Raw genomic sequence first — 27,463 nt, forward strand, 5'->3', positions numbered from 1 at the left:
CTGATGCTGCTATTTGGACATATGTATGTTAGAACATCTGCATGGTGATGCAAGTGATACCCGCCACACTTGAATATGTTCATTATTTTTAAACCTTAGCTATATGCCAGAGTCAAGCATAGCACCTAACACAGTAAAGACTCCAAGTAAGTATGTGCTGGGAGAATGAATACAGAACATTCTGACCTGCTTTACTCAGTTACACTTGGTGATTAAACTTCACAAAATAATTCAATACAGCTTTCAATCTTTTGAAAAAGTTAAAACTAAGGTCCATAGCACATAAAAACAATCTTGGGGGGTGCCTGGGTGGCTCAGTCGGTTAAGCGTCCGACTTCAGCTCAGGTCATGATCTCACGGTCCGTGAGTTCGAGCCCCGCGTTGGGCTCTGTGCTGACAGCTCAGAGCCTGGAGCCTGCTTCACATTCTGTGTCTCCCTCTCTCTCTGGCCCTCCCCCGTTCATGCTCTGTCTGTCTCAAAAATAAACATTAAAAAAAAATTTAAAAAAAAAACAATCTTGGACACACATTACTATATTTTGGATTTAGTTAACTTTTTTATAATTCAATAGATATCTTCTTGTAAAACCACATGTGTGTGGGTGAAATTATACCATTTCAAACCTCATGATATTTCACACTCCTAAGAATGTCTAAATAATGTCATGTCTCTTCTCTACTTAATAAGCATGCCGACTAGAAACCTAGAAATGTATTCTATATTAAAATCCAACTTAAAGTGTGTTGGCCTGCTCCATGTAAAAAAATGGACCACTCTTTGTGCCTCCATCTTTATCCTAAAACTTGAGGCTTTCCTACAAGGAAGCACAATAGAATGTTCCTCACCGAGGTAAGGGAGTGGAGGTACACTGGAGTTCACGCGTGTGATGCAAATGGCCCCTGGAAAGAAAGCTTGGTAACCGCTGCCCCAACACAAGCAAAGATAGGTTGCCAGTTGTCTTTTAAGGAGTGTGCAGAGTACAGGTTTGTTAAAAAGAGGGTAGGCCGTGTCCTTGCCACTTAGTCTCTGGACAGCTAATGAGAATAAACTTCCAGACATGGTTGCATTTGGCCAGGGAAAGAAGAGACAGCTCATCTAGGAAAACGATGCTGGAGTAACCTGCTGTGCCAAGCAGTGGCAGGACGTCAGAGATGGGGAAGGAGGATCAGACGTTGTCTTCTGGCTGCTTTCCTCTCTAGTCCTGGGAAGAAACCAGCTGCAAGGGGACGGAAGTAAGCACTTACTGTGAAGAAACACAACCACCCCATCCCAGTGAGAATCTCTGAGTTCAGCCATAACAGGAGGGGACAAGCTTGAAAAAGAGATGTTGTCTAGAACCTTCTAAGAAGCCTCTCATGGAAGCAGGTTGGGTGAGTAACTTGAACCTAGGCCTGTCTCACTCTGGAGCACATGGATCTGAGCTCCACCCTCCTGGGCTGGGGAGAGCTTTGAGTACCCTGGCAGGGCAGGGCAAAAACAGGGAGTGGAAGTAGGAACCCAGATCTAGAGAGTGATATGTCTATAATGGCAATGGGAGGAGGCCAAACACCATGCTTCCTGTGGACACTGAGACGGTGGGTCCTGAGATTACTTAAAACTGTCTGCTGGGGGGCACCTGGGTGGCTTGGTCGGTTAAGCGTCTGACTTCGGCTCAGGTCATGATCTCACGGTCCGTGGGTTCGAACCCCGCGTCGGGCTCTGTGCTGACAGCTCAGAGCCTGGGGCCTGTTTCGGATTCTGTGTCTCCCTCTCTCTCTGACCCTCCTCCGTTCATGCTCTGTCTCTCTCTGTCTCAAAAATAAATAAGCGTTAAAAAAAAAAAAACAAAAAAAAAAACTGCTGCTGGGAAACACAAATTGGTTACTCCTTTTAATAATAAAATTTCCTTCTGCTACCTTGTGGCCACAATGTGAGTGAGCCGTGCCAGCTACTGAGAGGATTGTCCCAGGTTCAGGAGTTTCCAGCCAGAAGAATGCATGCAGCTAACACATGAGCTCCTCCATGTGCCAGGTATCAGGGGCTGGGACTCAAAGAACAAAAAAGGAAGTCCATCTGTTCAGAGTTCACACATTAGTTGGGGAGACTGAGGAAGGCTTATGGGTGGAAACAGATATCCCTAGGGGCTAAGGAACAAAGAGCGGGGCACTCACTGGGTGTGTTGGACAGAATCTGAAAAGCATCTGAACGGCTGATCAGGCAAGGCCTCTGGGGCCAGAGCAGCAAGAGCAGAGGCAAGGGAGTGCATAGCAGCATGGTGAGTAGGGCTTTTGGAACTGCTCTCAGGAGAGAACAGATAGGTGGCAGAAGGGTGCCTTTCTGGGGAACTTGCCCAGCCCCTTCACCTTGGGCTCCTGGAGAGCCCCAAAGAAGGTCCCTCCCCCAAACAATAATAACAGTTAAATACACAGTAAAGTTACCGTATCATATGTGTATGGGTCAACATATTTTCACAAATTTGACACACTTGTGTAACTGGGATCTAGATCAAGAAACAATACATGGTCAGCACCTGTGGTCAGGACCCCATTCAATCACTGCTCTCCCCAGCGGAAGCACTATCCCAAACTGTGTGTTGGTTTCACCTGTTTCTATACTTACTATGGGATCCTATAAGCTGTCCCCAGTGCTGGGTGTTAAGTCGGTGTGATTCAGCCACGTTGTTGCATGTAGTTAAAACGTGTTCATCCTCAGTACCGCATGGCATTCCAGCTCGTGACTATGACTGACAATCGTCTTATCCGTTCTACTCTCCATGGACATTTGGGCAGTTTCCAGTTTGGGCAAGTACATCCTGAGCTACCGTGCACACTCTGGTTAGGTGCACACCTAGGAGAGGAACGGCTGTGCCAAACCCTTTTTCCCTGGGCCAAACCCTTTTACAAGGTAGTTGTTCGAACTTCTACTCCCATCAGCAGAATATGGAAAGTGAAAACATTCATGTGTCAAATGCGAGGGCAGATTCCACAACAGGAAATCGTTTGTGAAGTCCTCTTACTAGGAAACTTTTATATGAGCTCTTTTTTTTTTTTAAGTTTATCTTTAAGAGACAAAGCGAGCATACACATGAACTGGGAAGGGGTAGAGAGAGAGGGAGAGAGAGAATCCCAAGGAGGCTCCACGCTGCCAGCACAGAGCCCAACTTGGGGCTTGATCTCATGAACCATGAGATCATGACCTGAGCCAAAATCAAAAGTTGGACACTCAACAGACAGAACCACCCAGGCACCTTGTCCCCACTTTGTTTTTTGAGCTTTTTTTTTTTAATTTCAGAAAAAAAAGTTCAGACTTCTCAATATTTGAAAGGAAGTTATCAAATGAGGATTTTCAGTGTTTAACACAAATCTTAATAAAAAATTGAGTAATCTCTCCTCTTCCTTGCCCTCAGGAGGGAAAAAAACCTCATCAGATCAGAGGACTGGAGGTTTTATATTTCAAGTTGATTTACCATGATAGTAAGTCTATGGTCACGAATGAAATGAAATTAGTAACATCAACCAAGCCCACTGATGGTCGCACTAACGGTCAAACGAGATAGCTCTTCCAGAGCCAAGGCTGACTACCCAATTTGCAGTGCAGGAAAAGAGTATTTTGGTTTGGGTTAAACAAAAATGAAAGGAAAATGTTAAATGGCTGAGATCTAAATATGTATGTGTCGGAGTCTTTCATAAAGAATTCTCTCAGTCTTAATTTATCCTTAAAAATCTCAGAGTAACAAGAACCAAGCTTATGTATATATGCTATTATAAAATTGAATATTGATAAGATTCTGTCTGGTTTACATGGATGTCAAGAAAGATTCACATTTAAATTTCTACATGGGACTGTACCGATCAACTAGAGAAAAGCATGCCCCTAAAATAACTTTAAAATATAGCTTACGATAAAGGAGCCACATGGAAACTTGTATGCAAATGGATATATTAAACAAAATTGCCTAGATTTGTCAACCCTACAACAGTTTAATGTATAGAATAAGGGCTAAAAAGTAGTCATTTACATAAAACATATAAGGTTTCCATATTCATATGCTTAATGCTTTTTCTTCCCAAGTAAAAGTCTGGGAAAGGAATTCATTTGAAGAGAGAACAACTCATGTCAGCAAAAAAGATGTGCCTGTGTATCTTCCTTTGCATATGCAAATGGAATTTATACATTTTATAAAAGTCCACAGGAGTAGTCCAATGGCAGGGCGGCCATAAAAAAAGTTCTTCATATATAGTTAGATTTGAAACTAAGAGATTTTATTTTGTCTCTGATCTAGGCACTGTTGTAAGCACATTATGAATATTAACTCTTCAGTCCTCAAACCAGTCTTGGGGGTCCTTGAGGGTCCTGTAATTACCCCATTTCACTGATCAAGCAACGGGAGCAGAGAAAACTTTTCATAGACAGCTAAGCTTTTGCCCTGGTAAACCTCAGGGAATGCTATCTACCTCTTTCAAAGCATATTTAACTTTCACATCTTTAATGGATGCATGACACTATCTTGCTTCTTTACACTAAGACCAATTTTTAAGGGACCTTATGGACAGATGGCTCTGGCTTTATGTGCCCAACTTTTTATTCAGAATGTTGGAGGGAAAAGGGGTTTTAGAGAATCTAAAGATTATATATGTGTAGCAACTGTGCAGAAGACTGCGTTTTTCTAAGAATAAAGGTAGTTAGGGATCCATTCTTGTGGTTATTTGTTTAGCTGTGTGAATTCACTTCCTTAGCTCTGCCGAGCAGGTACAGAATGCCTCAGCATCAAGCCTCTGACTCCTCCTCCCAACCTGGAATAAACAAAACATCCATTTATATTCATTTTCAAAATAAAGCTCTGGAAGTGGTGAGGTTCAATTCTAAGTGCTAACGTCTTTAGAGTCTTCCCTGACACCAAGCAGTGCTCCTAGGACGGCCAAATATAAGCTCTGCCTCTAACACTCTGGGCAGTGCCAGTTTTGTGCTCTCAAAATCTCCTGGTTGGGGCACCTGGGTGGCTCAGTTGTTGGATGTCTGGCTCTTGATTTTGCCTCAGGTCCTGGTCCCAGGGTCATGGGATCAAGCTCTGTGTCGGGCTCTGTGCTAAGCATGGAGCCTGCTTGAGATTCTCTCTCCCCCATCCCCACCCCCCAAGAAAAATAGCTCCTGGCTTCTCTGTGACACCTGTGTGATCAGTTGAACCTATAGCGCATATGAAAAATGCCAACCATTTTTTTGCCTGCCATTTTTAAATTAGAAGTTCTCAAACTCACAGGCAGTTTTGTGAAAAAGGGTTAAAGTGGGGGAAAGAGGTAAGATTAGAGTGGATTTTTCCATGACTCCGTCACCAAGCAAAGCAGAGTGGTGGTGAAGTTGCCTGTGACTAAAGAAAGGCTTTCTGGGCTTCACAACCTGCTCTCAAGGTTAAATGTGATGTGGCAGTGGTGGGTCAGTCAATTTTACTCACTAGCACACTTGACCCTCCCAAATTAAAGTATCGTGCTTTTAAGCAGGTTCACGTTTCAGTAATATACTTTTTGGGAGATAACTCTTGATCATGAGAAATCCCAAAAAGTGAAGTGGCACAACACTGTCGACCTTGAAACCTTTCCAAAGCCAACACCAGGGACACGGCGGACAAACAGAATCAGACTCGGCACAGAAGGCTGGGGGTAGTTCCAAGGACACCACAAGAAACCGCCTTCAATAATGCTGCACTTGTACGTATCAGCTGTGCGTTTGAAACCCACTTTCATCTCTTCTGTACATTGCCCTTGATGAAAAACAGCTGCAAACTTGGATTATCCACGAGGACACAAGGACATAAGCTGAAGGCCTGACAATACCAGCACATCTTAATGTAATCAAATCAGAGTTTATAAATACATCTAGGCAGAACTGAGGGGAAGACAACGCTCTCGCACCTCAGGGCTGTGGAGGTTCCCCTGAGGGCGATTCCTCCCTTGCTGTCACCTGAAGCAGAGCTGGGGCGGTTTTCTGGAGGCCACAGCATCAGGGAGGTCAATTCTGCTGAGACACATCCACAACCAGACTTCTTTCCCTCCCGTCTGAGTCCCAGCTCCATCCAAACATTCTGTCTAGCTTGGTGGACCTCCTTAACTATTTTATTTCAATCACCCTGGAAACTGTAAAAAGAAAAAGAAAAAAAAAAAGCACAGCGACAGAAGAGCAAGGCTTACTGGTGACTCTAGGACCAGCAGCACTTCCTGGCTGCTGGGACGGTGCCCCTGACCCCTTCATCACACACCTGCCACATTCCATGTGAACACATCAAACCCTCAAGCCTGATTAATCACCCTGCCCAAGAGTCTACAGAACACAGTTCACATGACCTAAGAGCCACACGAAGGTCAGGATACAAGACCAAACAACATTAACATGCCTGCCACATCCAGTGTCATAATCTGCTTCTAGTTCGGTTAACCCCAAATGTCCAGACCGCGCATCCCAAGAACCTCCCCCTTCGATGTGGATCAAAACGGTGTGTGTCCAACGGGCTCTGCACCTCTGAGAATATCACGAACTGTTTCTACAAGTCAAATAGCCTTGGGACTGGATCATGCTCCAGACGAGTAAGTCTCTGGGAACTTAGAAGTTTTAATGATTCGGCCATAAATGTTTCTTCACACATCATAAAAAGAAATTTTAATTTGACCTCAGAGTAAGGAATACATTGTTAACTTTCCAGTGATGTTCTAACTCGTTTAGATCACGTAAAAGGTACCACAACCCCCAATGCACTGAAGTGTTTCATAATTAGTTCTAGGGAACTGATGTTCCAAAAAAAAAAATGAACTGGTAGGATTAAATGCACATAAAATTATAAGGTATGCACTGTATTTTATATTGCTGTGGGATCACTTTTCATCCTGATTTCAGAACCTACAGAAAAAAATCTCAAGGGAGGTGTCCTACACATTTCACGTAGGAGAGATTCAGAGACATCACGCGAGGGGTGTGGGATCACACAGCTCACGCCTGGGCTGGGCTGAGAGAAGTCATCACACCAGTGTTTTCCTCTCCTAATTGATATTATTTTTAAGGTTTTATGCTATCTACCTCCTAATTCCCTCAAATACTTTACCACAAAGGCTTCACCGCAAGGTTATGTTATACTATAAATCCCTTAATTCTCTCCAAAGCTTTACCACAAAGATTTGCATCACAGATCATGTGACTATTACTACTGGATTTATTCATTTCAAAGCGTACATTTTTAGACTCCTGGCAGTATAGGAAGTTGGACAACCAGGATATTTCACGTTCTGGTCATTTACACTCCTGTTGTCCAGGGAGAACAGTTATTAACCAGAGAAACGCATATGTATTAGCAGTAAGGATTAAAAAGAATGGGAACAACAACAACAAAAGAGAATGGAGACATGGTTTGCACCTTTTGGAAATTCAGCTGTTAGGCTCAGTTCTATGGGCTAAGAGCATCCACATTGATTGCTCAAGAGTAACACAAAAATACATGTTAATCTTCGGAACATTAGCAGTGATTATCAAATTAAAAATAAGAAAATAAATCTCTGTGGTTTGCAGGCCAGTAGGATTTGAAGACTGATTCATCAAATAAAAACCAAATGAGAACTATGTGCCACAAAAGAATTCTGCATACAGTTTTCATTTAATCATTCCACCCACCTTCTGAGGCTTCCTAAGCCTGTTACTGGTGACGAAGCCAGGGACTATAGGAATCACAGACACAGTTACACGACAACGCTGAGATCAGAAGCCAACACACGTCTCATTCCGAACATCGGAAAATAGACCACCAGTATTTAGGAATCTGACACATGTCAGCCTTCCCATCCCTCCTTAAAAATTAATGTTTTGATCTTTCTGGGCCATTCTTGTAACATGAAAATGTGAAACGATTTCAAAATAAAAAAAAGTTAACCTGCTACTTCTCATTGCCTTTAGTGGGAAAACAGGAAATGGTAAGGAGGTGATGAAGGCAGGGTGCAGCCGAGGCACAGGCAGGCAAAGGGCTATGATAGGCTTCAAGGGAAGGTGGAAGGGAGAGTACTGTGTGGTAATGATCCAGACGTCAATACAAATTCTGGTTCTTTCATCGAGCCAACAAATCCCGCATCAGTATCTCCTCTGTGCTGGGAACTGGCAACGTGAAGCGACTAAGGAGCCTGCCCTCAGGACTCAGTCTGGAAGGGGAGAGAGCGATCGTGACCAGCAATACAATACCATACGCCGAGAGCTAGAGGCTTCTACACGGCTCTGCAAGCACGGGGGACTGACCCCCCTCCCGGGAGAGTTAGGGGACACCTCCTAGAGGAAATGACACTTATGTTGGGGTCTCAAAGGATGGGAAACAGTTTTCCTGACAGAGGACAGGGGAAGGGCCACCCAGGCAGAGAATATTTTCAAAGGCATAGAGGTCGGGGAGATCGAGGTGCGTCCCAAATATGGAAGGTAGCTCTCTGCTTGCAGCCTGAAATGCATGGTGGTGTTGGTAGAGGCAACAGAGAAACGATGCAGGAGAGGTGGACGGGGACCATGATTCTGGCTCGACCACGTGTGACCTGCATTGTGCACACTATGAGGAGCCAAAGGACTTAAGGCAGGGAAGTGATACAGTCCATGATCAGATCACTTGGGTGGCTTTGTAGAAGATGGACTAGAAAAAGCCAGACAGGTGACAAGGAGGCCAGCTGTTTTGAACTCTACTCGGAAGGATGACCCTTGCAGCCTGAGCGGGCCTTGGTGACCTGCTCGTTTAGCTTCCCACTGTAAAGTGACAAACTGAGGTCTGGAAAGGTTAAGATGCCTGCACAAAGACACCCAGCCAGCAAGTAACAGAGCCAGGACGGGATCCCTTCCCCCTGCCTAGAGTGCCAGAAAAAAAAAAAAAAAAAATGAGAGCCCTCAAGTCGGGTTCCTAGGAGTGGCTACAAGTTTATCCACTTGAAAAAGACAACAGAAAGGCTAGAGAACAACAATCAGTCAAAGAGTGAAGAAATATTTTTACATTGAGCCGGGATTCCTGCTGTCATTCTATACCAGAGCAACACAGCTTAGCTATTGAGTAAAACAAACCAAACAGACAAGGGAATTGAGGGGAAAGTGCGCAGCCACTTTCTAAATCGACCAAAGTAATCAAACCTTGACTGTCCACACACGCTGAAATTCAGAGCCATGAGCAAAGTCCTTTTGGGTAGCCTGGGTCAGTTTGTTTCCTAAGAGCAGAGGGTCACTAGCTATGTTGTCTAGAAAGAAAGCCAGTTGGCAAGACAATACTTCAGCCACAGAACTACTCGTCATGCTGTTCAGTCCCCAAAAATATCCAAAGTAACCTAGCGTGATTGCCACTGTTGCTCAAGTGAGATTCTAAGCCAAACACCCTCCCCCTGGAACCTGAGGATAGGGAATTAGGTCTGTTCTCTTTTCCAGAAAACTCAAATCTCTAGGTGAAGCAAAAATGCTCAAGATCTGAAAAACCCAAACACCTTCCTCTAGCCCACTCGTAATTTCACTCCGAAGAGGGAGATTTAAACTGGGAGCTTATTTTCAGGATAGAAACAGGCTTTCAGACGCCTGCAAGCTTTCCCAAAGGGCCTCTGAGACTTCCTAACCGTGCGTCAAGTGGTGGGGTGTCAGCAGGATCTGGGGCTGCCCTCCTCCCCAGCACGGAGCCCCCATTTTGAGTTAAAGTGAGCAGCAGGCCAAGGAAGAAAGGTATCTGTGTGATTCAACACCCCATTTCGTATTGCACATCCCAAACCGTTCAACAAAACAGAGCACATCATGTCTTCCATTGGCTACAGATGGGAGAGAAACAGCCACAATAATAAATTCACGGAGGTGGAGTGTGTCGTCACACGTGTTGCCAGGATGTGTGATCGGAAGGTGCGTGGGGGGAGTTAATACCATATGTCATCCAACTCTCGTGGGCCTGCTCCCATGTCAACAGCATCATGTTCCCCCACCACAGCGTCGACACCATCCCTGATGCCGCGGCGCTCCGCCAAACCTACGTGACTCTTACCAGGTACTGGAGTCGCTGGCGCTCAGTCTCAGGGGTAAACTCTGAAGACATGGGGATGATTTCTCCATTTCTGATGATTATGGCCCTAAAACGGTTAAGAGAAATACGCATTGTCAGTAGCCAATCTCGTAAGTACCTCAATTTTATAACTCCGGAGCTTGGTTTCGAAGACCGACGAAATGCCCAAGGGACACTTTTTCTAACAAGCTGCATGGCAACATTCTCTTTTCGAGAAAACTCAAATCTCTAGGTGTAGCAGAAATGCTCAACTCTGGATCCCTCACCAAAGTAAACATATGGCTACGTTTACTTTCTCTGCTGGCTGGAACCATGTCTTAACGCCCAGCACCAACCTTCCTACTTGGCACATGGTACACACACTCAGTGAACAAGTGGATGAAATGAATGATGTAAATTGACGCTTCCTCTAGACCAGTGCTCTCCAATAGAACTTTCTGTGACAATGGATATATTTTAATCTGTGCACTCCAACATGGCAGCCACTAGCCACATAGGGGCAATGAGCATCTAAATTACATTTAAATTAATTAAATTACATTTAATTTTACCTAATTTTTAATTAACTTATCTTTAAGTTCAGGTAGTCACAAAGTGGCTAGTGTTTCATGGAGTAGATAGTATAGCTCCAGGTCTGTGTTACGCCAAGTGTCAGTGGGCCAGAAGCACGGGCCTCACCAGGAAGCTTATTAGAAATGCAGACTCCCAGGTTCCACCCCAGACTTGCTGTATCAGAATCTTCATTGTGATTCATAGGCACATTAAAATCTGAGAACACCTGACTGAGACTCATGAGTTTCTAGGTAGTATCCTGGATCCAGGAAGAAAACACTCATCTCATCCTGAAGCTTAGGAAATTCACGTGCTTCCAAAAATTTGCCCCAAGAGCTACTGCTGACTCAAGAATGTGAGAGAACAGAGATCCCTAAGGGAGCTATCTATGGAAGAGGCTATAGCATGGATAACCATGGAGCAACCTTTCCTAGGCCTATTCCAGATGGAGCTTCCTGTTCCTAGATCTTATTCCAAAGTAGTTCCGAACAGCCACTTTCTAGCGATCAATTGGTTGAAGTGGCTTGGAAATTGCATTTGATATGAACTCAACAGCTCCAACAGCTCCAAGTACCAGGGAGCCGGAGACTTGGAGACTGAACACACTTCTCTGTAAAGAGCCACAAGCACGGGAAGTGCCTTTGATGAGCTCAACTCTGGGTGGATGCCTCATGGACTCTAGGGTCAGCTGCACTCTTTGTGCCAAGAGGCCCCAGGCACCCCTCCCTCCCACCATAAACATAGTCTCCAAGGGCACCCAGGTGGCTCAGTTGGTTAAGCATCTTACTTTGGCTCAGGTCATGATCTCACAGTTCATGAGTTCAAGCCCTGCAATTGGGCTCTGTGCTGAAAGCACACTTCCAATGCTCTGTCCCCTCCTCTCTCTGTCCCTCCCCTGCTTGCACTCTCTATCAAAAATAAACACTAAAAATATATATATATATATATATATATATATATATATATATATATATATATATATAAAGTTAGTCTCCAACACTGAAGCGATCCCAATAAATGGCTGCAGCTCTCCCCCAACACCTCACCCACCTGTGCCCAGTTGTTGCTGTCATGGAGACTGGGAGGGCAGGTAAGGGAGAGGGTGATAACAAAAATCATGGGGGCTTTCGAGGATTAATGGGTCTAAAACTAGTGGAAACTATGAGAAGATGGAAAATGTTAGGGGAGCTGACTGGGAAAAAGATGTAATATTTGTATCATCACTTCCTTTATTATGATGTCAAAAATAGGAAATATTAAAAGTTCCTTCTTATAAATCTGTTGTCACTTGTAAAATGCAATTCTCCCCTCCCAAGGAAGGTGATATCCAGCATTCACAAATCAGTGTGTTTATTCAAATGGTCTTTGTCCTAATGTATCAGTTAAGACTAACTTCCAGAATAAAGGAATAAGGGTTTTGAATGAGGATGGAGAGACTTGGAGAGCTTGAAAGGAAGGTCTAGTTTAGGGCCTAATCTCAAACTAGCAAGAAGGACCCTGAGATCTGGGGTGATGAGAGCGAAAGTCATTAGGCAATAAATTCCAAAGGCAAACTTCTATTTCAAAATTTTGCTTAAAGCTAATCTTAACTCTTTCTCTTCCCTTTTTCTACATGGTCCCTGAATTCTAGCTTCCAGGCTCTGACTAGGAAAGTTGGCTATCTGGGAGGGACATAAAAGATAATGAGTAAAAGGGGGGAATCTGGTGGCTCAGTCAGTTAAGCCTCTGACTCTTGATTTTGGCTGAGGTCATGATCTAGCTCATGGTTTGTGAGATTGAGCCCCGCATTAGGTTCTGTGTGGACAGTGGGGAGTCTGCTTGGGACTCTCTCCGTCTCTCTCTGGTCCTCCTCGACTCGTGCACTTTCTCTCTCAAAATGAAGAAAAGAAAGAAAGAAAGAAAGAAAGAAAGAAAGAAAGAAAGAAAGAAAGAACGAACTTTAAAAAAAGAAAAGAGAGAGAGTGAATTACACTTGGGTGGATGAAAAAACTATCCATAGCAAAGGCCTCAAAATTTTTCTTGGTAACAACATTATCTGTAATTGTCTAATTGTATAGAGTCTGGACCATCAAGAATCCATATGCCTTTTCACTGGTTATTACAAAAAGACAATGGACATAAAAGGGTGTCATTCTGGCTGAGTCACCACTAAAAAAGTGACTTGAAAGATTAAGGCAAACTAGGCAGGACCCTTGGGCTTAGTGGGCAGGGAAAGAGAACACAGCAAAGGCACTGGCCACCACTATGTTTACTCTATTTTTTTAATTTCAAATTCACACACAGAGAGGATGAGCATTCAATTCCAATGTTCACGGCTGAACAATGTTCATTCCAATGTTAGCTCACCCTAGCTAATTACTTTCTTAAATAGATCTTTATATCCAAATCCATCTACGTACAGAGCATTCTTCATTTCTGTTTGAACTACCAAGTTCTTCCTTCATGAGACACCCATGGATTAAAGATGACAGCATGTTTGGCAGTCAGACTTTCCAGTCCCTAAACTATGATGCCTCTTCCTATGCTTCCTGGCTTCCTTTTGATCTTTCTCTCTTTCATCCCTCTGATCTTGGGATCAATGTGTCAGAGTGCTGGTCTCCAATCTGGAGTAGGGCAGCGAGAGGGAATGGGTTTCAAAGGGAACAGAGTGCATGTGAAGGCTGACAAATCTTGCACTAAACAACCAATAAACTAGATTAATGCTTTAAAGCCACATTCTGTCATCAGAGGATCCTTGTAAACTTTCAATCTTCTACTTCAGTATTTTACGAGCTGTTTTTCCTAAGGAAAATTATTTAGAACAAACAGAAAAAAGCTGTGGCAATAATAAGAATCAAGGAGATTTAGGCATATGCCCTGGCCTTTCTTCTGGGCCCTCAGATCTGGACCTCTAGATAAGACTACGGTCAGATTTTGAATGACATTCCATTTACTTACTCAGAGATTGGCCAGAGATTAAGTGAGGAAGCTCCTAGGGGCTGGGGTAATTTAACCAACTGGCAACCACTTCCTACCTGGTATCCCCTTACCATAAGAGTTGGGGGGTGGTGGGTTCTAAGCATATTACCCAAAGTTAAGGTTAGCCTTTCATTCACAGAGACTGAAACTGAAATTTACATGCTTTCATTTCTTATCCGTAGCATAGATGGAAATTACTTGTAACATGGTGAATGGTAAGGTCTAACGTGTTCTTCGGACCCAACTGCAAGGGGACGGGAGGAGAGGAGGTAAAGCAAAGACATTAATAGTTTTTTTTAAATGTTTTCGCACCCTCCGCAAACATAAGCCACAGGAGAGAATAAACGTAATTTATTGCTGGTGAGAATTTTGAGTTCAGAAAGCAATTTCTTGAAAACTTTGCTGCTTCCATCCTCTAATGTCACAGTTTGGAGTCCAAAAGACCTACCTTTTGTCCCTCAAGTTAGTCAAATTGTTAACTGATGAAAAGAAAAATAAGGGGTCAAACGAGGCGCTCATTTCAAAAATCCACTCAATTTTACAACTTTTCTTACAGGGATCACACCAACTCATGTTAAATCCCACCTCCAAGCAGGATTGACAATCTCCAGGGGCATTTGACAAACAAGCAAAGGGGAAAAAAAAAATGGGTAAAAGATATGATGAAGCAACTGACAGAAGGGAAAATGCAAATGTTCAATAAACACGTGAAAAGATGCTCAATCTCACTCATCCAGGAAAATGCAAATTAAAGTAAAAATAACATATAACTTTTGCTCATTGGATTGGCAAATGTTTGTTGAAAAATTAAGAATGTGTAATAGTTCAGGGCAAGAGGAAAAGGCCATTCTCATAATTAAGGGGAACGTAAACTGCTATACCTTTTAGTATATGTGCTGCCGAAGCGAGCACAATTGCTATACCTTTTAAAACTATTATAATGATGTAGCCAATGGTTCAGTCATCCTACTTTGGGGACTATATTCTAAAAAAATAGAAGATTCTGTCCATAAGATACGTGGACAAAAATTCACACTTGACATTATTTGTTGTGGCAAAGACTGGAAATAGTCTCAATGTCTATCAAAAGGGGAAATACTGAAGAGTTTCATTTATAACCAGTAAGATATTACACAGTCATTAAAAAAATAAAAAAGTTCAGTATGTTTTGTGACCCGGAGGTACCCCTGATGTATTGTTAGGTGAGAAAATCAAGTTGCAGAGTAGTATGTGGTATAACCCCATTTTTGTAAAAACAAAACCTCCATACAGACACCCCATACATGAGGATTCTGATCCCAGGCCCGAACCCGGTGAGCTCCTCTAGGTTCCGCTGTGGGCGATTACGAAGGGGGTACCAGGCAGGTACCGCACTGGACCCGGTACACAGCCACGGCACTACAGTACCCACGGGAGCTGCAGGTAAGGGCTCTCCTCTCCACCCTCCCCACTGGCCACGTTTATGAGCAAATCCGCATTCCCAGCCTGGGCAGCTCGGCAGGAGGAGTCCTGGCCCCGGCACCTGTCTCCATTGTGACTCGGTACTTTTCCACTCGGAATCCTTCCCCTTCTCCATCCCCCACACCACGAACCCCTGGTTTAAAATGCAGAGGCCTTTTGTCCAGAGCTCCTCAGCAGTGAGAATATTCCCTCCTGTCTGTGCTCCATGTCAACTGACCCTCGCCTGCCCAGATGCCCTTCAGTGAGGAAAATGGAACACGGGGGAGCTGGCACTTTTCTTTTTCTTTGCGTCTTGCCTGTAGGATCACAGTAAGTGAATAAAGGTTGACTGCTGCCTTCAGTTTGGCTCATTGCCCTAATTGGACCACCTTGACAGCTGGCTGCTTGACAGTATAAAAGTACATTTGATTGAACAGGGAGAAAGGCACGTAAGTAGGAGCATTAATTTTTCTTCAATTATCTTTTTGTTATTTGACTGCTGCAGGAAATGTATGTTCCTTTTGTGAAGAGGAATTTATTTGCCTAGATTTGGCCACATATTCACAGAAGTCCTGAAGTCCTACTAAATGCAGATTCGTTTTTGTACCACGACCAATCTTCGTGAACCCTGTGTGCCCCAAGCCCTAGTCCACAGAATCCCACCCGGTGACCCAATCACACATCAGAGGTCATTAGTCAGAGCTCAGGCATGAGTGCAGAAGCATCCTGTAGCTGTGTTGGGAGCCACTAACTGAGAAGCCAGTGGCTACACTGTGTTATGAAAAGTAAGAACTGGTTAAGCCCCCAAATGTCTTTATTATGTACATTGTTTTCAGAAGAAGATGACGGTCTGGAGAATCACAGGGCAAACGCAGGAAAACTTTTGTAGCACTCCCCTTCTGTAACCCTGGGGAAACTCCCCTTCTGTAACCCTGGGGAAACCTTACAAGCCCGTGCTCAGACAGGCACATTCCAGAACAGATTACCTCTCAGCCCTTCTGCACCCCCCTTCAAGGTAAAACCTTTGGCCTTAAAACCAAAGAAAATCCCCAAATTCACAGTTAAATGATTTTGCAAAGAGGTGCCACATCAGATGTGGTATAGAATTTTCAGCCTCAATAGAAGGCCTTATCCAAGTGGCACAAAGAGAAAGAAAAAATGGATACAGACTTATACTTATCAATATAGACTATATGTATGTGTATACACGCACGTGCACACACACATATGTAAGCACGCACGCACACCTCTAAGTTTAACACTGGTACACCCTATAGAGCAGAAATGGAAAAGAAATACAAAATTGCCAGGCTGCTGCATTTAAAAAAGCAGGTGACGGTGTCCAGCAGCCTAGTTTCCTTGGAATAAGAGATATAAAAAGTGTTCCAAGCAAAACAAAAGCTAGGGATCAAGCTCACTCCTGAAGTCAGAATTGAAACGACGTTGCTTCATTTTACCACCCCTTGATTTCTTCTCTCTGAGGCATGGAAATCGTGGGCCAGCAAAGGAAGTGATTGGAAGCTCACGTCTGAAAGGGTGCTGACGGCCCAGAACTTCATTCCAGTCTCTCCTTGTTAAGAGGTCAGCCAGCCGTGCAGCATGGAACCCATTAAATACGTGTAAATGTAGGACACACAAATAGGCAGGAGGAAGGTCCTGCACGATCTACCCTTTCTAGGGGGTTGTAAGTTCTGACAGTTGACCCAGGAGGGGATAACGTGAAAGTGAAAGCACGAAACGACACACACCGTGGGGCGATGGCTAATTGCTGAACCCTCCCCCAGCTCAGAAAGCCCGTGGCATCGGAGAAGGGCACGGACACGCGCACCATCAGCAGCGGTGAGGCTGCGTGGCACGGCAGAAGAGGAAGTGGCCTGGGGATGAGCATTTGGAGGGGCCAGCCCCGCCTTGAGCTTGTCTTTAGCTCCGGGCCTCCGTGTCCCTGCCTTGAAAAAGAAGAGAGGGGCCCAGCTCATTTCCCAGGCACCTTTCAAGTCTAAATTTAAACGATTCTTAAAATAAGTCTGAGGTAGGTGGGGGAGAGAAAGAGGGACAACTGTTCCAGTTACTGCTTCTCTTCTCAGGAGGGGGCCACCGCCACAATTTACATTCGAATAAATATAAACCAAGCCAGAAGTGCCGGGATGGGAAAAGTCACCCTTAGTGCAGCTCTTAAATCATAAAGGACAGGAAGCCCATTACTGGGCAAGCCCCCCAATGTCATTTCACTGTTGTCACCCGTCCCCTTGGAACGCAGGGCCGCAAACAAAAGGCACCTTCGACACCGTTAAGAGTATTCATGGGATGCCCTGATTCCATTACACACTTTTTCAGCTGAAAGTGATTCGAAACGCAACATTAAACTGCACATTTCCAGAATGGAGGAGAAAATCGGATACAAGGTGACAAAGAGAAACCATTTGGAAAACCCTTTTTGACAGTGTATATCAATTCCCAAGTACAGGGAGGAGGCATCCATTTTGTCAAGAAGCATCAGACCTTGTGAGTTCTGTTCGGATGCAGGAGTGTCTCCTTCAAAAGTATCAGAAATGTGTCGATGGAAAAGAAAGCAGGGCAGCTGACGGAACAAGCTGGGGTTACCACCGGCAGAGGACAGGCAGGCTGTCGAGGCTAATTAGAGGTGTCAGGAAATAGCTGAAGGGAAAAAATAATCCCAGGAGCCTAGAATTAGTTTGGGTGTGTTTCTAGTCATTCCATTTTCAGAATGGATACTAAAGAAAAAGTTTGCAAACACGATGATTCATTTAACAGAACCTCAAGTACGCAGTTAAGTTTCTCAGCAAAAATAGTCACCAAAAATGGCCGGGAGAAAAAACTTCCCAATCTTTAAGTAGCAGCAAAAAATAAGGGACCATTCGTAGAGCAGTAACTGAATCAGATGTTCCTTGTTTTTCTCACAGCTAGCCCAGTCTGTATAATAATTTCTCAATGTCATAATCTTGCCACTTTCTACAAACATCTTGCTTTACCAGCAACCTTCATGAAATCCAATGCACAAGAACAACATTTTCCAGACAAAGTAAAAGCCTCATAGTCATTAAAGAAAACTTATTGAGGTGTTTATTATTTCTGAAAAAAAAAAAAAAAATGACCAGGGTTCCATCTATAAATTAACAGTGGGGTTCTTTGTTCTACTTAAAAAAAAAAAACAACCTATGATCCACATTCCATAAAATGCATCCTTTTAAAGCGTGCCATTCAGTGGTTTTGAGTACATTCACAAGGTTGTTCAACCATCACTACTACCTACTCCTGGAACATTCTCATCACATCAGAAAAAAAATCCTCACCCTACTGGTACCCATTAGCAGTCACACCCCTCTCCTCCACATACTCTCAGGCCCTGGAAACCACTAATCTCCTTTGTTTCTATGGATTTGAGAATTCTGATATCATTTGCCAATGATATTGTATAAAGGAGATCGTGTAATATACAGCCTTTTGCCTGGTTTCTTTCACTTAACATAAGGTTTTCAAGGTTTACCCTTGTTATAGCACGCATCAGTACTTTATCCTTATGGCTAAATGAATATTCCACTGTATAGATATACTACATTTTGTTTATTCATTCATCAGTTGATGGGACATTTGAGTTGTTTCCACTCCTTGATTATTGTGATTAACACTGCTATGAACACTCATTTACAAGTTTTTGTGCAATTATGTTCTTAATTCTCTTGGCTACATGCCTGGGAGTGGAACTGCTGAGTAACATGGTAAGTCTATGTTTAATCTTTTGAGTAACCGCCACTTGGTTTCCCAAAGTGGCTGCGCCATTTTACATTGCCAATGGTGGGTTTTAAAATTCTCTCTTTAAGTACCGCAGAGTTCAAACTAAATTTATTTCTGAAAAATCCCACAGTCATTTCTCATTTTACACAGTTTTAAAGTACTCTGCTGGAAAGTTTTGCCTGTATGCTTGGATTTCAGTGCACACACTCAACACTCAATGGTTCATTTTCCATTTACCTCAGAGGATATATATTTATATATAAAACAAAACATATATTCTGTTCTTCTCAAGTGCAGGGTCAATACCTATAATCCACAGCAATGCACAGCCCCCCCCCCAGCACAAATGTGAACAAACATTTCTCGAGCTCCAAAGCAAGCACATTTTTCTCCCCATAGCAAGTAGCCAGACTGGGGGAGGCCACCAAAGACATTTATTTTTTTCTCTACTGTAGTCATTTTTGGAGTATGATGGATCCCCCCCCTCCTTAACAAAATAATAAATGATGACTACAGTAGCTCACTGTTTGTGTGCCAAGGCAGGTAGGACACACGGGGTCTGGGAGGCCATCTCTTCTTTACTAATGCTCTGCATCAGTCACACCCAGGTTACAGTTGTGTCCAATTCCGACCTCTTCACTTTAAGAAGGCAATGCAATGGAGCAACGGAACAGAATCCCAGAAAGAGAAATAAAAACAGTTCATGGGGTGGAAAATAGATGCTTTGAAGGAAATTAAAGCAACTGTGGCATTGTAGCCTGAAGGAAAGAATGAGAAACGATTTGATCATACTCTCCTTCACGCAATTTGAAATGGTTTTATTCAAAGAATGGTGGGTGACCAGTTCTTCATGCTCAGACTAAAGCAAACAAGAGGAAATTCTATTTAAATCAAATCAGTAAGATTCTATGGTTGCAAATGGGAGAAGAGTTTTCAGATCTTCACATTATGGATTGATCGAAGCTCGTAGGTTTCCACCCCTGGAATTCAAAATGACATGAGGGGGGTTTGTCTATATTTGTCTGCCAAGAGTCTGGAGGCATCCTTCACTGTTTTTCTTTACGGTGCTAGAAATCAAGAACTACATCTACTCTGTGAGGGCAAAGTCAGATGCATGAACAATTCACTCTAGACTGTGTAAGAAGGTCTTGCAACCTGTACAGTATAAGTGAACAGAGCATCCTCATGACCATGGCCCCTGTTCAAACTAAGCTGCATGACTTCACCTCATGGGGCAGGTGGGCTTACTTGTGGCCCATGGATAAGACAAGAGGCTAGATGCCTTCCCTGTAAGGCCTCTCTGGTCTACCTTCTCATAGTTACCCCATGTCAGTTCCTCACACAACAAAGGCTTGGGAAGCCCATCTCTCATTTACTGAACATAACCGTCAGGTTGGTTTGGGGAGCCAGTGGAAGTAGTGGAAAGCAATCAGGGCTTGGAGTCCAAAGTCTAGTTCAAGCTATGAACTCGCTATGCTAGGAAAATCAGCCACTCCGAGACTTGATTTTTCCCATGTGAAAAATGGGGCAGTACCACTTTCTTCAGATTAGATGAATTAAATAATGATGCTGATTGAATCATTAAAGGAAACTCTCATATCCGAAAGTCAAATTAAAACAGTTACTTAGAACTTTGTTATTTTGTACAATAACTGTCCATAATTGTGACCCTAAGGAACTGTATAAATGAAAAAATAAATTATACTCAGTGGCCTCACTTAGGCTCTTGTAATAAAATGGTATGATTTCCCATGGGCATTTCAGTCACGTGTTCAGATATTCCATAGAATATTTCAGAATTCCATAGAAAAGAAGAGAGATTGACAGCATGATATTGGTGCATTCCTGTTTCTCTTCATCACTAGCTTTAAAACTCCACCCTCTTCATTAATATTAATGCCATAATCTCCTTAATATTCTTCTAAGCATATGTGTAATATAAGATTTTATCTTGACTAAGATATATAAAAGGTTCCCATGCCAAATTCCCTCTTCTTACAAAAATTCTTCTTAACCTATAATTTACCTGAGGCTACAACTGTGTAAATTAAAAATAAGAGTCTGGACTATATCTGTGGGAATGATAGAAGTCTTAGAAAATACATTAAAAATTTTTATTCTATCTGTATTTTTTATATGCAAATAATTTTTTAAATATATTCTCCCAGGTAAAGGAAATGAAAGGTCTGGGAATCCACTGACATTCCCAAGTTGGTCACTGGAGGGTGACAATGTTATTAATGGCAGGGAGACAGAAGAGACGCCAATCTGGTGAAGACAATACTGCATTTTGATTCTGTAAGTTGAATTTGGGACATGTGCCTAATGTCCAAGTAGAAGGACTAGGGAGCACACAGCTGGAAATGTGGGTGTGCTGCTCAAGAATGAGGTCAGTGCTAGAAAAACAGACTTGAGAATAGTCAGGTTTACATGGTAGTCAAAACTAGGGAATTGAAACAAGTGTTCCAGGAAATGTATATAGAAAAGGTGGGTATAAATATGAAGTGAAAATCTAGAAAGATGGGTCTAACGGGGCGCCTGGGTGGCTCAGTAGGTTAAGCGTCTCACTTCGGCTCAGGTCATGATCTCACAGCTCGTGATTTTGAGCCCCACGTCGGGCTGTGTCCTGATGGCTCAGAACCTGGAGCCTACTTCGGATTCTGTGTCTCCTGCTTTCTCTGCTCCTCCCCCCATTCACACTCTGTCTCTCTCTCAAAATAAATAAACACTAAAAAAAATAAGAAAGAAAGAAAGAAAGAAAGAAAGAAAGAAAGAAAGAAAGAAAGATAGATAGAAAGATAGATGGGTATATTCTTTCATTTACCTGGTGAACTCTTCACAGTGTAAGTCAATAAATTGAAGTTGCCCTCTATAGTGTTCTCCACAGAATACTCTTCTGAGTGGTAATAGAAAACCACCCCCCCCCCAAAGAAAAAAATTCATGCTCAGAGAGTCTGGGAAACACTTTTCTCTGCCCCAGGGCTTTTCTGAGCCTTTAATATACTAATATGGGTTGTTGTTCTCCAAGAGTAGATATCTATCTGTACAATAGTCCCAAATGTGACTAGGAGAGGAACAGCTCTTCACATCTCCTCACTTTTCTATCAGGTGTGGGTTAGACTCAGGGACAGATGCACTTGACTGAGCTGCAGCCTAGGGACACAGTAGGCTTCACTACTGGTGGCCTCACGTCCTACTCCCAGAAGGCTTGTCAGGTAATTGTCTAGGGCTGCTCTCTCTGGGGAAAAAGCCACACCATGCATCTCTCTCTCTGACTGACTCCATTTTCTTTTCTGCGATGCGCTTCATTCACAGTCCTGCAGGAGTAAAAGGGGTAGAGACTGGGGTGGAGGCTGCCTTTGAAGAAAGCTAAGCTCTCTCTCCCTCCCCACTCTTTGCCTTTCTCCATTCTGGCTCTTCTCTAAATAGTTTGCCAAGTGAGAAAACCCGGGGCGTGTTCCTGCTACTCTGACTTCAACTGGTGGTTCTGATTGGAAGCTTGAGGGCTTTCTTGTTCTGGTTCTCATTTTATTTCTGTATTTGCCACCTCTCTGGAATGACTTTCTCTCATCACCAGGATTAGGGGGAAAGAGGCACACAGACTGTTCTGGTCCTAAGCCATGCACCTGACTCTAGCTTAAACAAAAGAAGACTTCAACATGTTCCAGCAGGGCTCAGGAAGGGACTGCAGTGTGATCGAAGGCCAACATTCGTTACTTATAAAATGTGCTCCTCTATCCATAGATTTCTTTAGTCATCTTTTTTGAGAATAGTAAATCCAGACTAGATCCTGGTAATTAAGAGTTTCCAGGCCTTGGCCATGCAGCTTCTTATTCCTCCCCGGACCTTCCACAAAAACCAGATTGAACATTAACTCACCTCTGCAGAATGGTGTTGCCCCTGGCCAGCTTCCCAAATGGCTCTCATTGCACAGATAGGAAATCTCTCTGACATTTACAGGTGAAGACACATATTTTGGACTTTATGTTTTTGCCCTTTTGCAAACACTCAGACCTCAGTATGGAGTTAAGATCCCATTACTTCTGATGGGAAGCCCAAGGGTGGACAGTACGACCAGCCTATCAAAAATGTTCACAAAACTAAAACCCAAAATTGATTTATGCTTATGGAATGTGGTGAAGACAACAGAACTGGCCTGCTTTAGTTTTATTTGAAAAATAGAGGTGACTGAGGAAGAGACTAATCGGCTGCCTGAGAGCAAAGGTGGGACGCTGACAGACAGCAAAAGGCATACTATGTTATTGTTATTTTATCTGTTAGACTAAGAAAGGGGAAACAGCCTTGAGTAAAACAAACAAACAAACAAACCAAAAAAACCCCACAAAAAACTAAAGCCCAAGATAGAGGAAACCATTTCAGAAGAGGGTTCTACCACAATAAATGGGATCAAGTCCTCTGGCTTCAACAGATTTATATCTCAGGGCCCTGAACTCCTCAAAAATGAAGCTGTCACAGTTCTGTCAGGGATTGGGGAGGAACTGCAGGGAAGACATGTGCCCGAAGATTAAAGATAGGAAGTCAGATCCGAGTTTCAATGAGACGATGGATTCGGTCAGCTGAGGAGGAGGGGCTTGGTATCAATCTGGAGTAAGATTCTAGAGCAGGCCAATAAAGAAAAGGCATGTGAGGGCTAATAAAGGAAAGCCCTGGTCCTTGGTGGTCTGCCCAGATCCTCTCAGAGAGTAAAGCATGTCATTTCCAACCCTCCCCCAACCCTTTTTTGGTCCAAGTAAAAGAAATAGTGCACACAGAGTATCAATTTGGACTTCAGAAACCAACACAATCTTTCACTATCTTTTGATGGACAATGAAGAATAGGAATTAATCTAAGTAAAAGTAAGCATGTGAAAAATGGTTGAAATGGCCGCAAATTGTAATGAGTTTCAGTGCATTAGACAGTCACTGTGACTGGGGGGGGGGGGGGGGGGGAGGCGGTGGTCAGGAAAGTCAGAGTGGGCTTAAAGATGTGGTCTTTATAGGGCAAAGCTAACACCTCTACACTGCATGGATCAGTTCAGTTCTGAGTGGTACCATGTGTGAAAAGGGAAAAAAATCACATGAACAGGGCCAGGGTCAGAAACCTGGATGATGAATGGTTCAAACCAGCTCTCTGAAGAATATGTGAAGGAAACCGGGAATGTTCATTCTGAACAAGATTTGTGGAGGACTACAATAGGTACCTCTTAATATCTGAAGGACCAACAAAATACGAGAGTAAATGATCATTCTTAGGCAGTAGGAATATGCCTTTCCTTTCTTAATCTTATTTATTTTTATTTCAAAAAACTGTACACAAGTAACATATGCTGCTTATGTAATAATAGAAAGTATTGTTTTTACAAAAGTTTCGTGAGGTAAACGTGCATATACATATACAAAATAAATGCCTGAAGGAGAAGGTTGTCATAACAAAGAGGAAGTCCAGGCCAGGGAGTGCAGAAATACTGCTGAGCTGGCAACACTGAAGGGTATTTATTGAGAAATAGAGAAAAAGTTGGGGGGGGGGGTGCGGATGAGAAGAGTTTGTGCAACTGATTTTGAGAAGCTGACTGACAGAACTAGGGAAGAGATGATGGCACACGAAGAGCTGAAAAGCTAAAAAGCTGTGGAATAATCTCTTCCAGGAACAGCAGCAAAGAGAGGGAGAGAAAAACCAGGATTCCTAACCATGAGCCAGGTGGACCTAGTTAAGCTAACTGGAGAGGTAGCTGAGATGTCAGCAAAGGTTTAGCCAAAGCCAAAGAGTATCTCCAAGGGGTCAGAGAAGAAAAACCTCTTCTTCTAGACTTCACAAGGAGCACTGGATGCTGTGATTGGTGCAGCTGGAAAATGAGGTTGGGGAGAGGGTGGGCGACCAGAAAAAGCACTCCCAGCAGTAGTGAGGCCCAGAAGAGAGACCACTGGCCTGACGGCAGCCAATGGGCACTGTTTGTATCCGTAGGCAACTGAGTCATTCCAACCATGTGGGGTGTGTCAGCCGTAACGCCTACTACTATCCCCACTCTCCCTTGCACTCTGCTAAGATTCAGTTATGAATCTGAATTATCGGAGTATGGATGGTAGAGTAAAGGAAAAGAGGAAGAAGATCACCGACAAAATAAGGAGTGTAATTTTCAATGGATAAATCATTTCCTGTTTTCATTAACAGGAAAGTTAATGTCAAAAGTAGAAACTCACTTAGCTTCCATGGAAGAGTGGGGGTGCCATTTGAATTTTTGACACAACAATGTACAGGAAATATTTATACTATGGGCTAGTACAGTTGAACAAATAAAAATGTTCACGTAAGTAAAAAAAAAAATCTTAAGTTCTACACAAACTACTTACTTAGGGTTTGTTCCTTCTTCCTCCGAACTGTGAGAGAAAAATACACCAGTTCACTCCCATAGATCTCACAGGAAGGAAAAAAAAAAAAAAGCTGAGGAAGAGGTAAATTCACTGGAAGAAAAACACACTTGAGTAAATCCACCAGAAATGTGTCATCATAGATACACCATTTTCAAATGTTCTTCTCGGGTCAAGGTTCAAGTTGTAAGCTTGTTCTTATAATAACCCTGTTGGAGAGCCACTTCCTATGACAAGACCGCTCTACAAGACACTCAGGAGAAACACAATCCATCAAATCCCATGTTTCTGTGTCCCAATTTCTATGGCCCTATTCAGCTTTACATTTTGATTGTCTGGCATCAGTCAGCAAGTCCCACACTCCAGAGAACAAGAGGCTCTTGGAGCACAATCGCCCTGGTCCCATTGGCTGGTCCCATTCACAACCACCTCTCAAAGGAGAAACACAGATGGAAGCTTTCCCCAAGCAAACCTTTACAGCCTCAGCATGGTGCAATTTAAGAGTGAGATTCAGAAGCAATAAGAGAGAGCACTAATAGAGCCATTTGTTATCATTCGAAACGTGAGTTTGCTATTCAAAAGGCTAACTGTGGTGCGTGAAGCTGAGTGCTTAAAACTGGCCTGGAATCCTAAAGTAACATATCCTAATTACAATCACATTCCTTCAGTCACAGATGAAAAAGTTCACACTTTCTCATGTTTGGCTGGGATCAGTTAGCGTCGTCCGTTGTAGTCATGAGAGCTCTTTCATGAGAACCAACATCTTCATTTGGTTTCCACATGAATAACCCTCGGAAGCTACAAAGTCTTTCAAGAGCATCTATTTTTGCCTTGAGGTCTGGTGGCATCAGAGTTCACATGAACCTCACAGATGAAAGCTATCTGAGCGTGATTTCATCTGTGCCTACAGCGTTCTCACCAAAGGGAGGTCTCTGCCTGTGTGGAGTTTCTGTAGCTATACGGCTGATGGGTTTATTTGTAGTTAAAACTGTTTTCACCAGTTTCCAAGGAGTAAGGAATTTAAAGATGATCTACGATGCATGTTCATCAGAGAATGAATGTGGGAGAAGTCACTGGGACAGTTAACCCAAACACAGCTTTTGACCGCATCCGTGTTTTCTCCACGTCAGCAGCAGGACATAAGCTTTGCCAAAGCTTAGAATTTATCTTTCCGCATACGCAACTGCAATCTTTCTTCTCTCGCTGGCTACATTTTATTTATACCTTTAAACTGTGGATGGGAGGTCTCCACAAACTGGATGGCTCAGTCCGTTAAGCGTCCGACTTCGGCTCAGGTCATGATCTCGTGTTCTATGAGTTCGAGCCCCGCATCGGGCTCTGTGCTGACAGCTCGGACCCTGGAGCCTGCTTCAGATTCTGGGTCTCCCTCTCTCTCTGCCCCTCCCCTGCTTACACTCTCTCTCAAAAATAAACAAACATTAAAAAGATTTTTTTTAAACTGTGGAGAAAAGAAAAGGGTGTCTGACCCACGAGAGGTCACAAACTATCTGGCAGCAAAGTGGGTTTCTCTTCTCCATGAAGGGTTATGGTGGCCAGACCACTTCCCAGAATGACTAAAATAATTATTTGTCCTGTAAACAGTGCTAAATGGCCAAATGACCTCGAGTCATTCTGAGGGGTAAGCACGGAGTCTCGGGTTGAAGATTATGCTCTAAGCACATGCCAGCTGGACTCTGCGATACAAAACCCTTAAGCATCCTGCAAAGTGTACCATAGCAATAAACACTCGAGCACCCACCACGGGCTGAGCACTGAATCCACATGGGGTAAGCGCTCACGTGTGGGCCCGGATTTCAGACCATCTGCTTCATGAGCAGTGGACTTCTCTTCAGCTCTGAGTCTAACTGTTCACTACTTGACAAAGCAGCCAAAAGTACGACGTCAACTGCTACAATCTCTTGGGAGTTCCCAGCTCATTGCCTCCTTGGCTGCTCTCTCAGAGGATAATTAGAACCCTTGTCAAATACAGAAAGTTGAATCACTAATGCGATGCTAAAACTTACTGCAGATCATTCAACATTTATTAGAGGTGCATCATGCAGAGATGCAGTAAATGACATTTCTTCACAGAAATTTTTGAGCTTAGGGGAACCTGAGTGGCTCAGTCAGTTAAGCATCCGACTTCAGATCAGGTCTTGATCTCGCTGTTCGTGGGTTTGAGCCCTGCACTGGGCTCCACACTGGGATTCTCTCTCTCTCTCTCTGCCTCCTGCCACTCTCTCGCTCTCTCTCAAAATTAATAAATAAACAAAAAAAATTTTTTTTGAGCTTAAAAATCCTATTAGTTTGATGGCTTCATTTTCGGGATGAAGAGACCAAGATCTATGGAGGTTAGGGGTTTGGCCAGTCTGAAACCCGTCTTATCT

The 27,463-nt window shown here is 43.3% G+C and overlaps 1 protein-coding gene across 2 annotated transcripts in view; it reads right to left on the reverse strand.

The window, feature by feature from the left end:
• PPM1H (protein phosphatase, Mg2+/Mn2+ dependent 1H) overlaps positions 1-27,463 on the reverse strand; it is a 261,692-nt gene that overhangs the window by 76,697 nt on the left and 157,532 nt on the right. For both annotated transcript variants that reach the window (XM_060657079.3, XM_060657077.3), the window contains exon 5: positions 9,990-10,074. In XM_060657079.3, coding sequence (XP_060513062.1) covers positions 9,990-10,074 — 85 coding nt within the window. The remainder of the gene's footprint in view (positions 1-9,989; positions 10,075-27,463) is intronic.

This window comes from Panthera onca, chromosome B4, assembly GCF_046562875.1.
Source record: "Panthera onca isolate mPanOnc1 chromosome B4, mPanOnc1 haplotype 2, whole genome shotgun sequence".
Taxonomy (NCBI): Eukaryota; Metazoa; Chordata; class Mammalia; order Carnivora; family Felidae; genus Panthera; species Panthera onca.